Source organism: Miscanthus floridulus, chromosome 15 (assembly GCF_019320115.1).
Source record: "Miscanthus floridulus cultivar M001 chromosome 15, ASM1932011v1, whole genome shotgun sequence".
In the NCBI taxonomy this organism is placed as follows: Eukaryota; Viridiplantae; Streptophyta; class Magnoliopsida; order Poales; family Poaceae; genus Miscanthus; species Miscanthus floridulus.
In genome coordinates, this window is record NC_089594.1 from 27,318,548 (window position 1) to 27,336,959 (window position 18,412).

The following is an 18,412-nucleotide window of genomic DNA, read 5'->3' on the forward strand; positions in this document are numbered from 1 at the left end:
CAGCTCCTGCGGGCCCACATGTCAGACTCTCGACATGATCGGAACCTCCCCGAATCCGTTTCCTGGCGCGAGTGGCGAGCGTGCGCAGAAGCCAGCCAAGCGATGCCGCTCCTCTTCCCCGCCACGCCGCCTCTGCCACTGTGCAGCGCCGCGCGCGCCTCACACCGCGCCACGGCCACCTTGTCATCCGCGGCCAGGAGCTCGTCGTCCTCCTCGGCCTCGTTCGACGCGGCCGCCTTCGAGGCCGAGCGGCTCCGCCTGGACGCCGCGGCGCGGGCCGGGATGGAGTCCGCCGCGGCGGCGGCGGAGGCGGACCCGCGGACCTGGAAGTGGGCGATACGGAAGCGGGTGTGGGACGCGCTCGAGGCCGAGGGCGTCGCGCGGGACCCACGCCCCGTCCACCACCGCATCCCCAACTTCGACGGCGCACCCGCCGCTACAGACGCGGTACGCGCGCTCGCCCTCGCCCTCTTGCCCGCCCGCCCGTTCTGCGACCTCCTACCTACGCCGACCAGCCACGGCGCAATCTTCGGCTCTAGTTTGATGTAGGCTCTGATTGGCGGCCCACCTTTCCTGTGGTCTGAAATTATGCCGAGTGCAGATATGCAGATTAGGCTGTTAGTGGTAACCTTATGTGAAATTATGTCAATGCATATTGTGTTTCAGTTACAGCGTTATGTGGAACCCTGCATTGCATTTGACCAAGCCGTTGCTTTGTTTTTAATGGATGTAATTAGATCAGGCACCTAAATGGAGTGTTTGGTTTGTGGGAGTGGGATCACTCCATGCTTCATGACGCGGTGCATCATGAGTTCATCCTATGAATTTTGGTGGAATCAACCCATTCCTCATGCATATGCTAATTATTAGCTGGTGAGGAATGAGATGGTGATGGATCAAACCATTCCATTCCACAAACCAAGCAAAAAAAAACTGAGGAGTAAGAAGAAGATGGACCACCTCATTCCTCAAACCAAACCAAAGTTCGGCTAGGCGGCGACTACTCGGCGACTACGCGCGCCTAGTCGCTGGGCGAAGCCCGTCGCCGCGACTAGGGGCATAGTCGCGCATTGCGGCGCCATTCGTAGAAGGGAGAAAGGGCGGGGGGAAATAGCGGGCGCGCGGGAGAAACAGGAGCGCGCAGAGAGAGCTGGCATGTGCGGGAGAAATACAGCATAGAGAGAGGAGCGCGCGGGAGATCTGGAAGGGGAGACGGTGGCGGCTGTCGATCTGAGAGCACTGACCAGAGAGGAAGGGGAAGCAGAGGAGAGGGAGAGGAAGGGGAAGCAGAGGGGCGGAGGAAAGAGCAGAGCAGCACATTAGGAGGGGAGGGAAGCAGAGCAGGGCATCCGAAGAGGGGCGGAGGGAAGCAGAGCAGCCACTCGTGCCGTCGTGCGGAGGCAGAATAGCAGTTTGGAGCGGCGGCGCTGATGGGGGTCAGGATAGGGACTTCGATGAAGCCACACCAGGAGGGGAAGGAGCACATGGGCTGCCTAGTGGGCTGGGCGAGCCCACTTCTTACTCGGCTCCTTTCTTTTTCTTTTTTCCTTTCCTTTTTTCTTCATTTACTGCTCTAAGCTGCTGTTTATATTTTTTAATTAATTTCTTAAGGCGTTGCCTCGCCTCACGCTTTAATCGCTTAAGCGTAAGGCGGTAGTCTATATATATATATATATATATACATACATAATATATATATATAATTTATGGCTATATTGCCAAAACGCCTAGGAGCGCCTAGGACCGAGTACTCCCGACTAGGCGCTAGGCAATGGGTCAGCGCCTAAATTCCGCCTAGCACCTAGCTGAACTTTGGACACAACGCGCATAAGTATATCTTTTGAGCTGCGTAACATAATCATACAACATCAACAGTTAGCAAGGGAATCATGGACAATATTGTTTTACTAATATAGAATGCTTACGTAAAGATCCCCTGCAATGTGTTTCCTGTAGCGACAACCACTGAATTAACCTGAAACTCTCGCATTTTTTGTGCTGCTACACACACAGGATCTGTAGGCGAAACAATTGCTACTCTGCGAGATAGCATAGTAAGCTCAATGTCCTTTCTATTGCTAATTATTGAAAGAAAATAGTCAGAGAAAATCAATGATATACTTTGTATTCTCTGTAACGATGGTTGACAAAGAAGGTTTGAACATCCTCTCCCTTAGAGTTTCAATGAGAGCAGAAGGAACTGTAACCACAGAAAATTACTAACTTTAAATGATTTGTAACATGATACAACGTAAAAATGGTTTTTAAAATGTAATTACAACAATCAAGATATATAATATTGTTAGACAGAGGGTGCCACAGCCCCAATGGGCCTGTACATCCTATTGGGCCTAGTGCCTATAGATTGATTGATATCTATTAGGCAAGGATCCCTGCTGGTTCTGTTTCTATAAACCTAGGTCATCCTTGCCTATATATGTGTAACCTCATATCCCTGATAATCAATCTACTATCTTGTGTCTAATCTCACAAATATAAACATTTAATAGTAGAGCAGAATATGATATACCTAGCGCATTGGTATGATATGAAGTTCACTTGGATTAGAATGATAAGGCGTTAGCATGATTACTATTTCATAAAATATACCTTATAGATTAAATCAATTTACTCATATGACCCAAATGGTTTTTGAATTGAGAATTTTGAGATATTATATGTAATGCAGAAACCTGAAAAGTTGCCTCCTAATTGACGTTCGACCCCTTCAACAGCAGCTGCTATTGCACTTCCTTGTTCTGCAGCCTTTTCCAGTCTTGATATTGCGTCATAAAGGCATTTTGCAATGTCCAGCATAGCAATAACCTCACCATTCTCTACAACAGGAAGGTGTCTAAATTTCCCTAAAATATGAGAGAACAAATTGGAAAAGCTGATGTTAGTGAAGAAGGAAGCACATATCAAACTAAGTGTTGACTAAGGGTTTCTGTGCAAGGACATGAGAACAACCAGCTTACACAGTATATACACATATATTATCATTGAAATCATGACAGAAACTCAGCAACGTGACAAACAAATCCTAGAAATTTAACCATACCAATGAAGAAATATTCATTTGCTACTGAGATATTGAGGACTGTGATACAATACAGCTCCCAAAAAATTGTACTCCCTCCAGGTTGGTAAACGAAGTCGTTTTGGACAGTGACACGGTCTCCAAAGCATAACTTTGACTTCTTATTTTTATTAAAGTATTTATTGAAAAGTGGTATATGTATATGTTTGTGAAAGTATTTTTCAAGGCAAATCTATTCATGTGGTTTTCACATTTTCAAACTCAACAACTTAAAAGTTATACATGATTTATATTCCCAATGTTTGACCCAAACTTTGTCCAAAACGACTTCTTTTACCAACCTGGAGGGAGTATTGTCATTGCACTTACAAAACTAGCAAGTTCAGCTGGATTGACAATGACTTATTAAATTGTATACATCACATGATACAATACAATTTTTTTTTTCTTTTCCAACACAAGATTACGTTTAAGACAGGAAAAAAAAGCATAGTGTTACAGCAAAATATATGAGTTACACAAGAACTTCAGGAAGTAGCCTATACTGTTACGAAAAATCTACACGGATGGTTAGTGCAGTACAGTACATATATCAGAGAACAGCCCATGGCACAGTTTAGTGAAAATCACAAGCTGGCTTTCCCTACTTTGTTCCCATATTGTCCGTACAAACATTTACTTAATAAACTCTATCAAAGGAAAAGCCAGAATCACTAGACATACCTTGAACCATCTTCTGCAAAGCCTCAATGGCAGGCGTGTCAGACATCACATAAATAGGATTCCGTGTCATGATCTTGGAAATGATGGTTTGCTCCACCCTAAGCCCCTCAGCAATCACCCTTGTAGCTATATCCTGCACCCCAATTTGAAATACAAACAAAAATGAACAAGTCATATTGAAAGCAGCAAAAATAGGCCATCGTCTGCTTGGTTAAAAAGCAAATTACAACTTACAAGGTTATTTACTTCAAATTACTGAGTAGAAATTATAGAACATAAAGATAATGTTCTAGTCTTCTAGATGCCTAACAAAAGTGCAGTGCAAACCATCATCATATAACCTGGACTGCTTCGATAGTTTTAGGCATAAACCAACTACTAAACAAGTACAACAGCACCCTTCTGTCCCTCTTCCATTTACGCAAAGGGAAAAATATGCATTGGTAAAAGAAAATTCCAATGAGTCGTCCAAGTTTGGTAAAAGAAAAGGCTGATCAAAATCTCCAAATAAAATGGAATTTTTGCTTTGAATGAAACTGGCAATTGCTAAGCTCCAAACCAAGAATGTAATCCAAACACAGATTTTCCCCAGGAAGATATGTACTATGTAGCATCTTGGACTCCTGTTACATCAAATTCAAAAAATCCCACCCATTTCCTCAGCTCTCGATCGCTATAAAAGCACACTGGAACACATGTAACCATCAAACTGAACCAGAAAATTACGAAAAAGAGGAAGTCACCTTGTCGGTGACTATGCCGGAGAGGAGGCCATGGGGGTCGGTGAGCAGCACGGCGTCGACCCGCCTCGCAGCCATCCGCCGGCACGCATCCGACACCGTCGCCCCCTCCGGTATCGTCAGTGCCTTAGACAGCCGCAACTTCTTCACTGTCCTCTCCCCCCTGGGCAAGCAAGCCCAAACCAATTTAAAAGAATCCAACCTTTGGCGGTCCCGGCTCGAACCGAGGTGACGAAATGGAAGGAGAAGATTGCCCAAAGCTTGCCGCGCGCTTACGTGAGCTGGTGGGGGGAGGCGGGCTTGGATGCGGCCTTCCCGTTCCCATTCCCGTTGGCGGCGGCGGCGGCGGCGGCCGAGGGGTCGTCAGACTTGCGAGAAGAAGCTGATGGCGGGCGGCTCCTAGTGCGGCGGCCAGGCGGCGCCGCGGAAGCGGCTGAGCTCATGGCGAAATTTGCGGCGGAGCTCCTGGGGGCTAGGGAGTAGGGACGCGGCGGCGGCCGGCGAGGCAGGAGCAGAAGGTGCGGTGGTGATTCTGCTCCGTTTCAACTGGCGGTCTCTGGTGCTCCTTCGATAGCGTGTGGGAGTTTTGCGTTTCAGCCTTACCAATGGTTTTGGTGTCTCCGTGCTTTGTCTTGTTTTCACTATTTTCGTCTAATTTAATTGAAACTCGGTTTTCATGAGATAAGATTGAGAAGAAACATTGGGCCTGTTTGCTGGAGACCCTGGCAAAGCTGCCTGGTCCAGGCAGCACATCCAGGCCATCGATTTTGTTGTCTGCCTGGGGTCTAGATTGCTACCTGGCCGCAGTTGCCTGGCGCCACCATCCAAACACACTCTGCAATGCTTGAACATAATATTTTAACGTCATGTTATGTTAACCATAATTAGATATGTTTTTTTTTTCATAAAGTGTTCTGAGGGATAGCACAAATTTGTACTTAGCGAGGCAAAATGGAGGAGGAAGAAAGATAAGGCAGTGACACACTTTAAATTATACTAGTATATTCCAAGGTATGGTGAATTCTTGTCTTTAAAAATGGTGTTTTGAAACCTTTAAAGTTTATAAGGTGCCAAGATAGAGAACTTTATCTACAAGGGCGATGTGGTTTTGTAGTAGTTTTCTAAGTTGAAAATCTCTCTGCTAGCACAATACGAGTAAGCAATAGTGTTTTTTTACGGAGGAAAACCCTGTTTTTTATAAAGCCAATAATAAATAATAGTGTTATTCACTAGAAAGAATGTTCTAATAAAATGGTTGTTACTAACACTAACACCAACCCAAGTCATTTGTAGATTTGTCGTCTCAAAATAGTCTAGGGCTCTAGGCATACGTTTTAAGTACCAAATGGGCCAAGGTAAGAAGTTGGTTTTCGTTTAAATACTTTATAGCACAGACGGCATCCTTTGTGTTTGAGAGTTGTGAATGGAAAGGGCGAATCCAGGTATCTCGGTCAAACAGCGATAGCGCGACAGATACAGGGCCTAATCGAAACATTTGCCAACCAACCACTACTAACAAAAAAAAAATAATTGCGCAGGCAAACAGCCATTAAACGCGCCATTGATTCCCAAAAGCCTCGTGAACCACGTGCTCCGCACGGAAGCAACGGCCGTGCCCCCTTCCCACCGTCCGTCCCACAACGCCGCGTGGGCCCCGCCGCCCAGGCTCGCGCGTCCACTCACGTGACGGTGCTATTGCTTTTGCTTGCTGTGTCAGTCAGCAAGCGACAGGCAGGAGAGGATGGGACAAAAAAACCTTCACGGCCAAGCGACGACACGACAAGGGAGCAGGAGGAGCACGGGGCGATCCACTCGCCGTCGCACGATGATGGGTCGAGCTTGAGTTCGGATGGAGAGACATCAGGTCAGCCGCCTGGCGGCGGAGGCGGATAATCTACTGCGTTGCTGTTTGCTCCTTTATTTAAACCCGTCTTCAACTTTGCTCGAATGTCGATTTCACTCGCAAAATCGATAAAACAGATTCTTTTTTTTAAAAAAAAATCTCCTCCAACTTTCAACCGCGAGAGAGGTCAATCGGTCTACGTCAACAATTCAGGGTCCAATACATTTAATAAAGAAAATCGGTAAATACATTTTTTTTCTCCAAATAAAATCCATTGTTTTAAAAAACTATGCAATTAAAAATCATAAATTTAAATGTTCTTTAGAAAAATTGTTTTAGCTCGAAAAAATATGAAACAAGTTTAAGATCTTCTCTAAGATAAGGCTCTTCTTTCTTTGTGTTTTTTTAGTACATGCTCTCTTTTTTGTTATAATTATTAACCTAGACTATATAGGAGTTTAAGTGACTTTGATAATAAGCTCACTCCACAAAGTCTTATGTGACCACCTCATGCTTGATCTTTTTTAGTATCCACAGAGTGTTACAATTTTGTGCTAATACTCTCTTCGCTCTGAATATATCAATTCATAAAGTTGTCTTAAATCAAAATTAATTGATGAGTTCCTTACACAAGCTATAACAAAGTTTTGTTCATATGATTACATAGGTTGGCGCGGCTCACTATGGGGCGAAGGAGAGGTAAGATGGCGATGGGGACAGAGGACGGGGGCGGCGTTCCTCAGGGTGGCATGGTGCTCCTTGAGGTGACGGGGATGAAGACGGCGGTGCTCGTGGCTGGCGGGAAGGGGGCAGGGCTCCTCAAGGCGATGGGAATGAAGACGGTGGTGCCAATGGCTGATAGGGATGGAGAAGTTGGTAGTGCTCAATAGTGACAAATAATGGAGTGGGATGAAGTGTAGGTGGCTAGGAGATAATGCTAGAGGCGGGGAGATGATTTTTTTGTAATATAGAGAGGCACTTCACCGACAGATGACAACTAAGCCCGGCAGTGATCCAAGATTATTACCTTCGGTTTGATTTTGACATGGCAGTGATAATAGAGCATTATTGTCGGGTTGTGAACCGGCAGTGACCTTGCATCTGTCCAGATCTTTGGATGCACCTACCCAGAGTGCATGCATGAATCGTAAAACATCTGATCCAACTACCGTCCACCATAACCATATAGTAAATAGGGCACGCCAATTGCGGTGAAGTATAAGGTAGAGAGTACAATGGCCATTGTTATAAGCTTCCTCCTTAGAAGACATGCGAAGAATCCTTCTGTCTCTAGCATAGGAGCGACTGCGTCGAAGGTGCGAGAAGAATGCTTGTGAAGATAAGGCCATGTCGAAACCAAAGCGTGCTGGGAGCGACGCATCGCAAGAACTGCCCCAGTTGGTTGTTGGTCTGCTCTGTAGTTTTGGATGGTTGTCGGGTTGTCCTTGACCCAACAGAAAATTTATTTTAATCTTTGTTTCTCATGAAAAATTTAAGGTTTTGTTACATAAATCCCTATTTATTAAAGTCATTTAAAAAAATTATAGCAAGCATATACACCTAAAATAGGCTTCCATTCAAATTTTTAATTTTTTGGCTTCTTTTTGGTGTTATTAAAATTAGTTGGTGGTAATCTGGACACAAAAAGGTAAAATTATCCTTGTACAACATTTGATTTTTTTTTCATCTATCTCCATAACAAATGATTTTTTAAGGAATCCATAACAAATGATTGAATAGACCATATGGTCTTAAATATAACTATTATGTAATTTTTTAAATTTTATTGGGGTACATGCAGTTTAATTTTGAATTTCTTTTGATAGGCACACACACAGAAGTTAATTTGAACTATAAAAACATAGTGTATTATTGCAAAAGTTTCTAAAACTCACGGATATCACATATGTCGTCTATTGCATGTGAAGAAACTTATAGGGTAGATAAAACAAAAGTTTTATATGATAAGAAAGACCTTCAGATTACATATATAATAACAAAGATCCTACAAGAAAGAGGTACAACAGTATTTCCCCACTAGGCCAGTGTTAGCATCGAAGTCTACGAATTCATTATAACATAGCGACCCCACGAACATTTTTCGAGCACCCGGGTGAGGTCTCAGGGGTGCGCAAGAGCATGTTGGAGCGACAGACGAGTCATTAGGGCTACGAGCCGTGATGACCCAGTGTCCATATGGCTCAGATGTCACACTGCCCAACAACTAACCAGATCACGCTAGCATTGCTCCTAGCGCACCTTGGCTTCGGCGTTCCTCTATCTTCATGAACATTCTTCTAGTATCTCTCGTACACGATCTTGACTACAAAGAGAAGATATTTGTGGAAGGCTTTCACCAGAAAGAGAGTTCCTCTCCAACATAGAGCACATATTGAGACTACCAATACTGCAGCAATGAGCTATTATTGTTAATGGATTCATGTGAAACTGCAAGCATGGGACCTTAACTGTTCGTGGGGTGGGGGATCTATATGTGTTTGAATGGATGTTGAAACAACGATGGTAGCTGAACGAGCATGGAGAATAAGTAATAGCCTGATAGGTAGTTAGGTGGATCCCTAACACTGTCAGGTCAATCCAAAACCCGACAGTAATATGTCATTATATCGCTGCCGGGTCGTCATGATCTAGTATTGACATATCACTGCCAGGTTATAGCTCCACTGGACAGTAATAGGTGTCTTCACTATTAGGTCTCTAGGATCCGCAATCATTTGCTGAATTCTAGTTCTATGACCCGACGTGAAGCGGGATCACTGTTGGCTTCATCGTATCCGGTAGTGATGAGCCGTCATGGATTGTCCGTTAGTAGTGCAAGATGATAGAAGATACATGGGAGGAGACAAAGACCCTTATCAGATTGTATCACAACTTTCCTATGCCTCTCTCTCTTTTTTTTTTACAGTGAACCAGTAATATGGCATGCCATGTAGCTGTGTCTCACAAACGACCGACTATAGCAAAAAAATTGGCGATACAAAAAGGTGCCACCTACGAAGTTCATAACAGCGTGCAAGCACATAGTCACATCAGCAACTCTTCGGAGTACCAGTTCATATAAAGGCATTTCCAGCCTTCGTACCCTCTTGTTTGTGCTTGTCCATATTCAGGTGCATCGATTCACACACATGTAGATCCGGGCTACAGCACCGGTCTTGACTTTGGAATCCATGCATCTATATATAAGAGAAAAAATATAACTAAAAATTCAAACTCATTCATTTCTAATCAATTCCAGCACCTTTTCTCCAGTCTAGCATCACCTTATTTGTTGCTTTTCTGGGTCTACCACTGTGTCCATATTATTCTTACGTGCACGTATACAAGTGAGGCGATCATTCATTAGAATCATGTGCATCTTGTGTCGATTTGATATAATCCATTCTGATCTTCTTCAGTGTCACCACCGCATTGCTCATTGCCGTCCTGTGCTCAGGCGACTCAGACGAGCAGAGCAAGCCCAACTGAAACACTGCCACAAGAAAGCCATCCAGATTACTGGAACAACAAGAGCCATCATGACCATGTAGTAGGCCATCATCCACCACGTCAACAAGATGTCTGGGAAATGCTTGATGGACCCACTGCCTGATGCTCAATCCTCCCACAAACATACCGTCGGTGGGCCTCTTCCCTGTGAACACTTCAAGGGGCATGATCCCGTAGCTGAACACGTCGCTCATCCGTGATGCCTTTCCAAGAGAACCGTACTCTGCAAATCAAGAAATCACAGGTATATATAAAAGTTGTAGCACGATTAATTAACAAAAATGATTTAATTAGTAGAGTACAACAACAGCAACAAGTACCTGGTGCCATGTACCCAACTGTTCCAGGCATGCTTGCAGAGATCATGGAGCTATCACCACCAAGCAGCAACCTCGCAATCCCAAAATCCGCCACATGTGCAGTCATGTGCTCATCAAATAGCACGTTGCTAGGCTTCAAATCGCAGTGTAGAACCACCTCACAGTGCTCATGGTGTAGATACTCCATTGCCATCGACACATCAAGCATGATGTTCAGCCTCTCGAGAAACCCCAAATGCATTCATCCTTCAGAGTGCAGGAGCGCCTCTAAGCTCCCATTGGGCATGTACTGAAGCACCAGGGCCCTGAAGTCTAGGTTAGAACAAGTGTTGAGTATTTTTATCAGGTTGCGATGCCGAGCCATCCGAAGCACACGGCACTCGGCATCGAAGCTTGTAATGGCTTGATCCAAATGCATGTGTATAACTTTTACGGCAACCACCAAACCATCACTCAGCTGGCCTTTATAAACTTTCCCAAAGCTTCCAGAGCCCAACATGTTGCCATCACTGAAATTTTCAGTGGCACGAACCAGCTCATGGTAGGAGACTAACGGATGGTTATTGATCATGACATCAGCCATACCAGCAGAACTCCCTTGACGATGCTTCCTGGCTTTCTTGGTCACCATTACACATAGGCACGAAGCGAGAGCTCCAACAGCTATGGCAATTGCAGTTGGAAGCAAATATTTTAGCAAGTGACGGTTGCGTCTGGGAGATTTGGTTCGGCATGGTGGAAACCCTAAGCGGGAAGCGCCGCCACATAGTCCGGAGTTCCCCACCAAGGACTCTAGTGTGATGTTTGAGAATACACCTCTTTCTGGTATATGACCTTGCAGCTTATTGTAGGACAAATTTAAGCTAGAGAGGATGGAAAAATTGGCCAAGTACTCCGGGATGGTGCCAGAAATATTGTTATGGGACAGGTCCAGAGTATGTAAGCTAGTTAGTTTGTTCAATGAGTTGGGAATCGTGCCATTGAATGAATTGACTGATAGGTTCAAGTACATTATCATCTGAATTTTCCCTATTGAATCTGGGAGACTTCCCCCAAAGGCGATTGATTGAGAGATCACTACTGGAAACAGAGACTTTGCCGAGTGCAAAATTCTTTGTCGAGTGTCAAAAATCGGGCACTCGGCAAAGACCTTCTTTGCCGAGTACTGCACTCGGCAAAGAATTGCACTCGGCAAAGAGTTCTTTGCCGAGTGCCGGGCACTCGGTAAACACGGGCACTCGGCAAAGGACTTCTTTGCCGAGTGCCAGACTCTCGGCAAAATGTCTACACTCGGCATAGGCTGCCCGCGAAACGGCGTTCGGTCACGGCCTTCTTTGCCGAGCGCCTACTGTTAGGCACTCGGCAAAGATTTGAATTTTTTTTTAAAAAAAATTCTTTGCCGAGTGTCCCAGATCTGGCACTCGGCAAAGATTTAATTTTTTTTTAAAAAAAATTCTTTACCGAGCGTCTCAGATCTGACGCTCGGCAAATAAATTTTTTTTTTAAAAAAATACTTTGCCAAGTGCTAGATCCGAAACACTCGGCAAAAATTTTTTTTTTAAAAAAATAAATCTTTGCCGAGTGCCTCCTCATCCGGCACTCGGCAAAGGGGGCGGGTAGGGCACTTAGACACAGCCCCGCGCCGCGCGCCGCACAGACAGACAGAGCCGAGCCCCCGCGCCGCCGCTCCAGGCCGTCCCCGCGCCGCCGTCCGCCAAGGCCGGCCCGCCCCCGCGCCGCGCGCCGCCCTTCCCTTCCCCGTGCGTCGCCCGCGCTGCCCCTCCCTCTCTTCCCCGGCCACCCCTCCCTCTCTTCCACGGCGCCGGCCCCTCCCTCTCTTCCCCGGCGGCGCCTCCCTCTCCTCCCACGCTGCCGCCTCTCCCTTTCTCTTCCCCTCCCGCGACCACACGAGGAGCGTCCCTCTGCCGCGGCGTTCGCATGGCCTCGTCGGACGGCTCTGCCGGGGCACCGCCCAGCGCTACCGTCGATGTGCCCGGCACCGCGCCCCCCGTCCTCGTCGTGGGCGCCCCGGGACTCCCCGAGGCGGACTTCAGGTCAGTTCCCCTTCTCCAGTTCTCTCTGATGGAAAGCTCGCTCATGCGATTTGCTGGCCGCGGGCTCTGATAAGCGCAGGAATGCGGTGGAGTCGTCGCTGTTCAAGCAGTGGCTGCGGAACCTGCAGTCGGAGAAGGGCGTCCTCACCTACGGGAGGCTGAGCCTCACGCGGGTCCTCATCCAGGTGATGTGCATTTGTGCAGCTGGCTCGGTCGAATTGATTGATTGTATGACATTGCTCAATTTGCTCTCGTTTGCGTCTGGATTTGCGATGCAGGGGGTTGACACGTTCGGGAAACGGGTGGGCTTTCTCAAGTTCAAAGCTGACATCGTGGACGAGGAAACCAAAACCAAGGTGATTGGTTGGAATGTTCCTGCTGGTATTGTTGTACATTTGATTGGATCCTAGAATGGTCATTTAGGACTAACAATGATGGTCTACGGAGTCCAAATTTCTCATCAGAGTTTGATTGATAGTGATGTGAGGTGTTTCTCCTAGTAAACATATGCATATGTGATTGTACTTTTCCTGTCTTTTCCCCTTTACAATTGATAATGTATTGCTGTACTGGTGAGGAGCTAATGAATAGAGATAGATGGGTGCAGCAAATGAGTAGAATAGATGGGTGCTTAGGGTGGATGTGGCCCAGCCTTTGCTTATGCTGAATATATAGGCTGAAGCACACTTTAGAAGTGTATTTTCAATTTTGTGATGACTTTGCTTTTCAGCCTTGACTATGGCACTGAATGTTACGTGTACCATGATAGTCTGAAGTATGTTTTCCATTGTGTGCTTATTAAAATCTTTGTGTGATATACTGATATCTTTCCTGCATCCGCTGATGATTTTTTCGCCTTTAAATCGATTTGCGGGGTCTCTACTCTCTAGCACTAGCAGGATGATGGTTTAGTTCTTACCATCTTTTGACAGTATATATAGGTTCCAGGAATTGTCTTTGCAAGAGGGCCCGCGGTTGCTGTGTTGATTATTTTGGAGTCTAAGGGGGAAACATATGCTGTGCTTACTGAGCAGGTATAGTGTATCATGATTTAGAGCACATGGTTTGATTCAGTAAGCAAATTCACCTATTGACTGCCATCAAAATTGTAGGTTAGAGTTCCTGTTGGAAAATTCCTGTTGGAGCTGCCAGCTGGGATGCTAGATGATGAAAAAGGTGATTTTGTTGGCACTGCAGTCCGTGAGGTTAGTATCTTGGCTTCTGAATACAGCATGAACTGAAATTAGCCAGCCTTGCATTGATCCTGTTTTTGCCTGGTTTTGATTCAGAATTTCAGATTGCACAAGCCGTAATGCATTTCTGTTGTGGTCAGAATTTTAGATGAATCTGTTAAGTACCAATTGTTGTATACAATATTCTTGTGGCGCTTATCCTCAATTGCTGTCCGGTGGAAGAAGAGACTGGTATAAAGCTGAATATAGAGGACATGGTTGATCTTACGGCACTGCTGGACCCTGCTACCGGAGGTCGAATATGCTGCCATCACCGGTAACTGGCCAACATTTCCCTTAGTTTGCTACTGTCTTCCAAAACTTCTGTTCACCTGGTTAAACTTAATCACTATTTCCACGGCGCCAGCCCCTCCCTCTCTTCTGCTGCGCAGGTCGACCAGAGCGAGGCAGCACAACGTTCGGATCGGTGGACCTGAATGGGCTAGGTAGACAGAGAATGCAACTTCCCTGGAACCTGTCCAGTGTTCACGTTCTCATGGTGCAAAGAAAAAGCAAAGCTGCTGGATATGCCGAGAATTTTTTTTTCTTGGAAAAATAGGTTTGCCGAGTGTAATTCTAAAAACACTCGGCAAAGAATTTTTTTTTTAAAAAAAATTCAAACTTTGCCGAGCGCCGGCCAGGGGGCACTCGGCAAAGAATTTTTAGAAAAAAATAAAACATCTTTGCCGAGGGCCAGATAGAGGGCACTCGGCAAATAATTTTTTTTTAAAAAAATAAAAAATCTTTGCCGAGTGCTGTGACCATGGCACTTGGCAAAGAATTTTTTTTTAAAAAAAAAATTCAAACTTTGCCGAGTGCCGGCCAGAGGGCACTCGGCAAAGAATTTTTTTTAAAAAAAAAATTCAAACTTTGCCGAGCGCCGGACAGGGGCACTCGGCAAATATTTTTTTTAAAAAAAAAAAAAATCTTTGCCGAGTGCCTGAAGGGTTGGCACTCGGCAAAGAATTTTTTTAAAAAAAATAAAAAATCTTTGCCGAGTGCCTGCAGGGTTGGCACTCGGCAAAGTGACCGTCAACGGGGCCGGCGCTGTAACGGTCGCTTTTCTTTGCCGAGTGTCCCCGAGGCACTCGGCAAAGCCTTTGCCGAGTGCCCGATAAAAGACACTCGGCAAAGAGGGCTTTGCCGATCAATTTTTTGCCGTGTGTTCTTTGCCGAGTGCCGCACTCGGCAAAGGCTTTGCTGAGTGCAATTTGGCCTTTGCCGTGCACTCGGCAAAGAACCTAAATCCAGTAGTGGATCAATGGAATCAATCTGCTTCAAATACCCTATATCAACCGGTAATGTACCACTCAACAAGTTTTGAGATAGATCTAGCTAGAGTAGGCTATCAAGATGGAATAAGCTCAGCGGTACAGTCGATGTTAACTGGTTATCAGATGAGACTAGGTACTCTAACTTGGTGAGGTTACCAATGTCCTTGGGCATGGAGCCAGAGAATTCGTTGCTTTGAAGGTATACCATCACTACGTTAGCTAGCATTCCAATATTTGAGGGGATGGAGCCAGAGAATCTATTCCCACTTAGTTGGAGCAATTGGAGACTATTCATTGTCATGATTGGCTCTGGAATGGAACTATGGAATCGATTGACCGAAAGATCTAGATCAAGCAAAGAAGTTAAATTCGAAATGGCAGCTGGAAACTCACCAGTCAACTTGTTGTCACATGCAATGAAGTATTGCAACTTGGTTGATAGGTTCCCCACATAACCTGGAAGGCTCCCGGTGAAATAATTCCCCTGAATTTCAAGGTCCAACAGATTTCTGCAGTTGGAAAGAGCAGACAAGAACTCTAGATCCCCTTGCAGGCGGTTAAATGAGAGAATGAGGGTCGTCAAAGAGTTCATGTCACCCACGGTTGCTGGTACTGATCCAGCCAACCGGTTCCCGTCCAAAAGCAGGAATGCTAATCCAGGCATGTTGCCGACGGAAGCAGAGATAGGACCTGTCAGCCGGTTGTCGGAGAGATGCAGCTCGTAGAGCTGGCTCAGTTGTCCTAGCTCCTGTGGGATGGATCCTGTCAGGTTGCACAGCGCCAGGTCAAGGAAACCTAGCTTGGTGAGGTTGCCAAGTGCAGCAGGGATTGGATCAGCAACGAGGCGATTAGAGCCAAAAGAGATGAGTTGGAGATCTGTCAGATCGGCCAGCCATGGTGGTATGACATCCTCGAACAAATTTTCAGGTACTGCAAGAACCTGAAGGTACCGACACGCTGCTAGCCCAGTTGGAATTTTACTTTTGAAACTATTAGACGAGACTGAGAACCACTGCAGAAGTGGCAGGTTGAAACTTTGGTTGCCCGGGGTTGGTCCGGTCAAGCCGTTCGCGCCTAGAGCAACAAGACTCAGTGTAGAAATGTTGTAGATGCCTGGCGGCACCGGCCCCGTAAGATTGTTCACTTGCAGGTTCAGGTATTGGAGCATTGGTAAGGAACCGATGCAACCAGGTATCGGCCCTGAAAGGCTGTTGTTGCCGATGTTGAGATAAGTTAGCAAATGTGTGTTGTTGAATAGATGAACCGGAATTGGGCCAGTGAGACCATTCCGACGGAGATTGATGCTGCCAAGGCTGTGCAGCCCCTGCAGCTCTGTCGGAATTGGACCGGACAGCTGGTTGAACTCGAGATCGAGAATTTGGAGCCTCGTGAGGTTTCCTACAGTGTCCGGGATGCCACCAGACAGAGCATTGTAGCCAAGATCAAGGAGCTTGAGGCGACGCAGCCTTCCGATCTCGCCCGGGATTGCACCGGCGAGGCTGGTGTTGGTGAGGTTGAGCACGGAGAGGAAAGAGAGGTTACCGAGGTGAGGGCTGAGCACTCCCTGGAGGGCAACACCCGGCAACTCCACGGCGGTCACGCGCCGCCGGCGCCTGCCGCACGAGACACCAACCCAGTAGCAGAACGGCGTGCCGGTGGTCCAGTTCCTGCCAAGGACGTCGAGAGGATCCGAGAGCTGGGCCTTGAAAGCCAGCAGTGCAGCGACGTCGGAGGTGCTCCCGCTCAGATGACCTGGAGATGGAGATGCAGCAGCACCATGCACAGCGGGCAAGGCGATCAACAGAACGATGGGTATGCAAGCTAGAAACCCAAGCGCCATGGTTTTGGGACTTCAGTTCTGGCCTGGGTGCCAAGCACCGGCAACAAGGCCAAGCGAGCTTTAATTTACTTCACTCAAGGCCATGTACCTGAATGCAAAAGCAACTGCTGCTTTCAATGGCGAAGACTACTGGTCAGCAAGTGTGCATGAAACACTGACTCGAACAATAAACAGTTTCACCTTTGACAACAGAGGCCACCACAGCAAACACTAGTCAAAAAGAGTAGATTGTAGCTACTGTGGCATGCACTTACTACATGATATGGAGATCAAAGTTGGCTTGGGGAAATGCGTATCCCATTTCCACGGGCATAATAAATTAATGATATGAGATGGCAGGCAGCGGCGGGGCCAGGATCTCGCAGTAGGGTATTCCATGTGAAAAAAAAATTACAATGCAAATATGCACAAGTGCTAGATTTCTCCTACAATCGGGCTGTTCGGCTGATGCTTTTTGTGGCTGATAAGCCGGCTGATGCTATTTTGTTGCGAGAGAATGTACCATGACGGATAAAACCGGGCTGATATGCTAGTGGTATCACACTTCTTTTTCATGTACATTACAATTTACAAACAGAATGCAAAAAAAATAAAATTATTTCTAGAATTTCATCACGAAACTAAACAAAGTAGCATGCAGTAGCATGGACAAAAAAAATTGTTTAAATTGCAGCACACACATAGGCACATAGTGCTTTTCTCTAAATTTGGTCAATTAAGATTGTGATTCATTCTAAATTAGAGAAGAAAACGGGATCTTCACCGGGTGCAAGGATCTCGAGGGACTTGTGCCTGGCTTCCTTCAACGCTTGGTCGCCGGCCGCCTGCGAGAGTCGACCGCCAAGGGGCCGAGTCGAGGGAGCCGGCCGCTGCAGTCCGTGATGCGCTGCTCGGCTGCTGCTGGCTACCGGCCGCAGCACCGCAGTCCGCAGCAGCATCCGTCCTTCCGGATGCAGATGTGCCGCCGCTCAGGCCACTGCCGCCGCTAGCTTGGGATGCTGCAGTACGAGAGGTGCTGAACAAGCTGGCAAGAAGCAAAGGGAACAACGCCGGCAACTGGGGCTGTTTCTTGTGGCCTCGTGGGCTGCTCATCCATGGACCGTGGGCTTTTGGTCCAAGACAATGGGATGTACATGTATACTATGTATATTTTTTCAGATTCTAAAAAAATTGTATATTTATTTTCGAGTTAAATGCATGGATGGTCCATCAACTTGCGCTCTAGTTTCACTTAGGTCTATCAACTCTGAAAGTGAGTTTTTAGGCCCATAATCTTTGTTAGTGGCGCATTCCTAACCCATACCCCCTTTGTTTCAATTTTTTAACTGACGTGGCACCTCCGGGTCCAGGTGCACGCCGCACACACGCATGCGGGTGCATGCATGGCTCTCGGCGCACACTGTTTAGCCGCAGCTGTTGGTCGGAATTCACCTAGTCTCCTTGCACACTGTTTAGCCGCAGCTGCTGCACCCGGAGTCGGCGTCCGCCACCTCGGCCGCGGTTGCCGCGCTCCTCGCCGACCTCGGCTCGCCCACGTCGCACACACGTAGGTCTCCCCCGCGCAGCTGTACGGCAGTGAGCGCCGGCGCTCGTCATCCTGCTCCCTCTCTCTCCAATCCTTCATGTTGATTCACCGCCGCTGCCGAGCACTTGGGATACGGCGCGTTGCTTTGTCTAGCCAGTGGCCACACCCTGCACCGGGCTCGTCGTGTCGGGCATCTGCCGGAGGAGACAGCCGCGAGAAAGAGCTACTACACCAGGAGCAGCTCCTCCTCCCAGATGCGGAGGAGGGCAGAGTGCTGATGTGCCACACAGGAGCGGCTGCAGCGGGCGGCC

General features: G+C 46.9%; 2 protein-coding genes and 1 pseudogene across 5 annotated transcripts; 1 reads left to right on the forward strand and 2 right to left on the reverse strand.

Moving 5' to 3' along the window:
* Positions 1-1,836: 1,836 nt before the first annotated feature.
* LOC136506687 (CBS domain-containing protein CBSCBSPB3-like) lies at positions 1,837-5,111 on the reverse strand. Its single transcript, XM_066501588.1, has 6 exons — positions 4,780-5,111; positions 4,507-4,666; positions 3,764-3,896; positions 2,694-2,864; positions 2,122-2,200; positions 1,837-2,039 (listed from the first exon to the last, which is right to left on the reverse strand). Exons 1-6 carry the CDS (start codon positions 4,944-4,946, stop codon positions 1,922-1,924), a joined length of 828 nt encoding a protein of 275 aa, XP_066357685.1. The 5' UTR covers positions 4,947-5,111; the 3' UTR covers positions 1,837-1,921.
* A 4,591-nt stretch (positions 5,112-9,702) lies between these two features.
* LOC136507262 (probable LRR receptor-like serine/threonine-protein kinase At3g47570) lies at positions 9,703-17,562 on the reverse strand (annotated as a pseudogene).
* Positions 11,872-13,999, forward strand: LOC136508467 (nudix hydrolase 14, chloroplastic-like). 4 transcript variants are annotated; one of them, XM_066503147.1, is made up of 7 exons: positions 11,872-12,230; positions 12,310-12,415; positions 12,509-12,586; positions 13,172-13,264; positions 13,343-13,435; positions 13,528-13,739; positions 13,830-13,999. In XM_066503147.1, exons 1-6 carry the CDS (start codon positions 12,115-12,117, stop codon positions 13,573-13,575), a joined length of 534 nt encoding a protein of 177 aa, XP_066359244.1. In that variant the 5' UTR covers positions 11,872-12,114; the 3' UTR covers positions 13,576-13,739; positions 13,830-13,999. The 4 variants fall into 4 exon arrangements, with proteins under 4 accessions (XP_066359244.1, XP_066359241.1, XP_066359242.1 ...); XM_066503144.1 differs by having other exon boundaries at positions 11,986-12,230; positions 13,520-13,739; XM_066503145.1 differs by having other exon boundaries at positions 11,986-12,230; positions 13,646-13,739.
* Positions 17,563-18,412: the final 850 nt, after the last annotated feature.

Coding starts and splice junctions, on each gene's coding strand:
- LOC136506687 (XM_066501588.1), bottom strand. CDS start 4,946: ATGAGCTCAGCCGCTTCCGCGGCGCCGCCTGGCCGCCGCACTAGGAGC. Junction 2,201..2,693: donor ATTAGGAGGCAACTTTTCAG/GTTTCTGCATTA, acceptor CTGTGGTTACAG/TTCCTTCTGCTCTCATTGAA. Junction 2,040..2,121: donor ATCGTTACAGAGAATACAAA/GTATATCATTGA, acceptor GCTATCTCGCAG/AGTAGCAATTGTTTCGCCTA.
- LOC136508467 (XM_066503147.1), top strand. CDS start 12,115: ATGGCCTCGTCGGACGGCTCTGCCGGGGCACCGCCCAGCGCTACCGTC. Junction 12,416..12,508: donor TCACGCGGGTCCTCATCCAG/GTGATGTGCATT, acceptor TTTGCGATGCAG/GGGGTTGACACGTTCGGGAA. Junction 13,265..13,342: donor ATGCTGTGCTTACTGAGCAG/GTATAGTGTATC, acceptor TCAAAATTGTAG/GTTAGAGTTCCTGTTGGAAA.